The sequence below is a fragment of the Octopus sinensis genome, linkage group LG10 (assembly GCF_006345805.1).
Source record: "Octopus sinensis linkage group LG10, ASM634580v1, whole genome shotgun sequence".
Lineage (NCBI taxonomy): Eukaryota > Metazoa > Mollusca > Cephalopoda > Octopoda > Octopodidae > Octopus > Octopus sinensis.
The window spans coordinates 82,862,071-82,864,570 of NC_043006.1; the positions used below are offsets into that span (position 1 = coordinate 82,862,071).

Here is a 2,500-nt window from a genome sequence, read left to right on the forward strand (position 1 = left end):
CCCACCAAAATCTTCATGACTCGTTTCTTGCCCACCGACGTCAATTGTAGGAGTTCCTTCTTTAACAAACGATGGTTTACATTCATATTCGCCTATCAAAATAAAAAAAGAAAAGAAGATACTAAATAACTGGAAAAAAATAATAAATGCGCCCTTTTAAAGACTAGCCAGGCTCGAGGGCCCGGTTTCCCGGTTTCAATGGCGTATGTGTTCCCCAGCTGGACGGGACGCCAGTCCATCGCAGCGTTACTCATTTTTGCCAGCTGAGTGGACTGGAGCAACGTGAAATGAAGTGTTTTGCTCAAGCACACAACGCATCGCCCGATCCAGGAATCGAAACCACAATCTTACGATCATGATGCTGACACTCTAACCACTAAGCCACGCGCCTCCACAAAATAACTGGAGGTGGGGTATACTTCTCTTTTTGTTGCAGCTTCATACAGTATAACTGAGGATTCTACCTCTGTACTTGACTGGTACTTCATGGACAAAAGGCAAAGTTGACTCTGGTGGAATATGAGCCCAGATCGCAACGAACCGGGACAAACACTGCAAAGTATTTATTTACCGCTCTAGCGATTCTGCCGCCTTGCTGCTTTTATGCGAACTCTACACAGCTATTGAATTACAAAAATTATGTTTACTTGGTCACATATTTCCATTAAATATCCACTGCAGACACATTTCAGATTCTACCTCACTCTTTTCTAAAATGTTTTCCTTTGTCGTGTAAATCATATAAAGGATTTTTTTCTCAAGACCAAGAACTCATAAAGCTGATTACACAGTTTCGAAGGCGTATAAGTGATTAATATACATAACACACCTTCTGAGCAGTACACCACACCTTCTGAGCAGTATACCACACCTTCTGAGCAGTACACCACACCTTCTGAGCAGTACACCGCTCTATTAAAGGAGAAAATACCAGCAATTTTGGGGGACGGCACAAGTCGATTGCATCAACCCCAGTAGTTGGCTGTTACTATATTCTATCGAGCCCGAAGGGATGACGGATCGCAGCGGAATGTGAACGCAGAACGTAAAGACCCGGAAGAAATGCTGCTCAACCGCCTTGCATAAAGTAATTAGCATACCTTTAATAATTTCTTCGTACTGAATGTTGTTTGTTTTGTTTGTTCCTTCTAGAGCCACGTCTGGCTCATAAGAGCCAGTTTCCCGGTTTCCTTGGCGTATAGGTTCCCCACCTGGACGGGATGCCGGTCCGTCGCAGGTGATAAATAAATATATATGTATATATATATATATACACACACACACACATATATATATATATATATATATCTTTTACGTATTTTAGTCATTGGAGTATTGCCTTGAAAGGTTTTAGCCGTACAATTGACCTCAGTACTTAATTTGAGATTGTTATTTACTCGTTGGACTCTTTTGCCGAACAGTTGTATTACGGGGACGGCAAAAAATAGCATTTATAAATGTCAACTTCTGGCGTGGTGGTGGACAAATAGAAATGCAAACACGCACACACATACACACACACACACACACACACGCACACATATATATATGCGTATGCCTGTCCACTTAAAAGGCATTCGTCAATCTGGGGCTATAGCAATCTGCGTATGTGTGCGTGCTTGCGTCTACGTGAGCGTGTATGTATGTGTGCATATACATGTGTGAGTGTCTTTTTTTCTCTTCTTTTTTCTCCCCTTTTTTCTCTCCTTTTTTTTCTCTCCTTTTTTCTGTTTGTCTTTCTGTGGAAGAGCGTAGGCTCGAAACGTAAAAGACCTTTTCTATTCCTGAGCGCTATACTAATACATTTGTTTGTTTGTACACCACCTGCCTTCGTCTTTTGTTTATTTTCGTAAACTTTCCCTTAATATATATATATATATGCATATATACATACGCATACGTAGATGCTTACACGTATACGTATATACATATGCATGTGTGTGCACAGGACGCCACAAAACACAAACAACAAAAAATACGAAGTACAAGGACATGGAATAAGGGCTTTTTTTGCAAGCAACGAAAGAAACAAATGAAAAACACGACAAGCAACACAAGGAACGACCCTTCATCAGTTGTCGGCTGTTTTTCTAGTCTGTATTTCGAGCAATTCACAACCATATACGCCTTCGATAAAACAGTTGCTCCCGCAAAGCAAATTAAATAAAATTTGCGATCTTGCAGAGGGTCAAGATTGGTGACAAAAACAGGAGAGTGAAAACAGACAGGAAGGGCTGCTAAGCCTAAACGAGGTTGAGGTGGCGAACGCGAAGAAACAAGTCCGGACAGGAGACAGAGAGCAATACGAAACAAGACTGAAACAAGTAAAAGAGTAAAAGAGTATACATGCAAAGACACATACATACATACATAAATACATACATACATAATTACATACATACATACATACATACATACATGCATACATACAAATGCCATACAGTTTCACATTTATGTGCTTTTGTTCATTTGAATGCGCGTAGAAACATCGGCAGTTAGT

General features: G+C 40.5%; 1 protein-coding gene across 1 annotated transcript in view; it reads right to left on the reverse strand.

Annotated features, from left to right (window-relative positions):
* Positions 1-2,500, reverse strand: part of LOC115216272 (diencephalon/mesencephalon homeobox protein 1-A-like) — an 18,595-nt gene that overhangs the window by 2,528 nt on the left and 13,567 nt on the right. The window contains exon 3 of the mRNA XM_029785471.2: positions 1-92. This exon is cut by the window's left edge and continues 67 nt beyond it. Coding sequence (XP_029641331.2) covers positions 1-92 — 92 coding nt within the window. The remainder of the gene's footprint in view (positions 93-2,500) is intronic.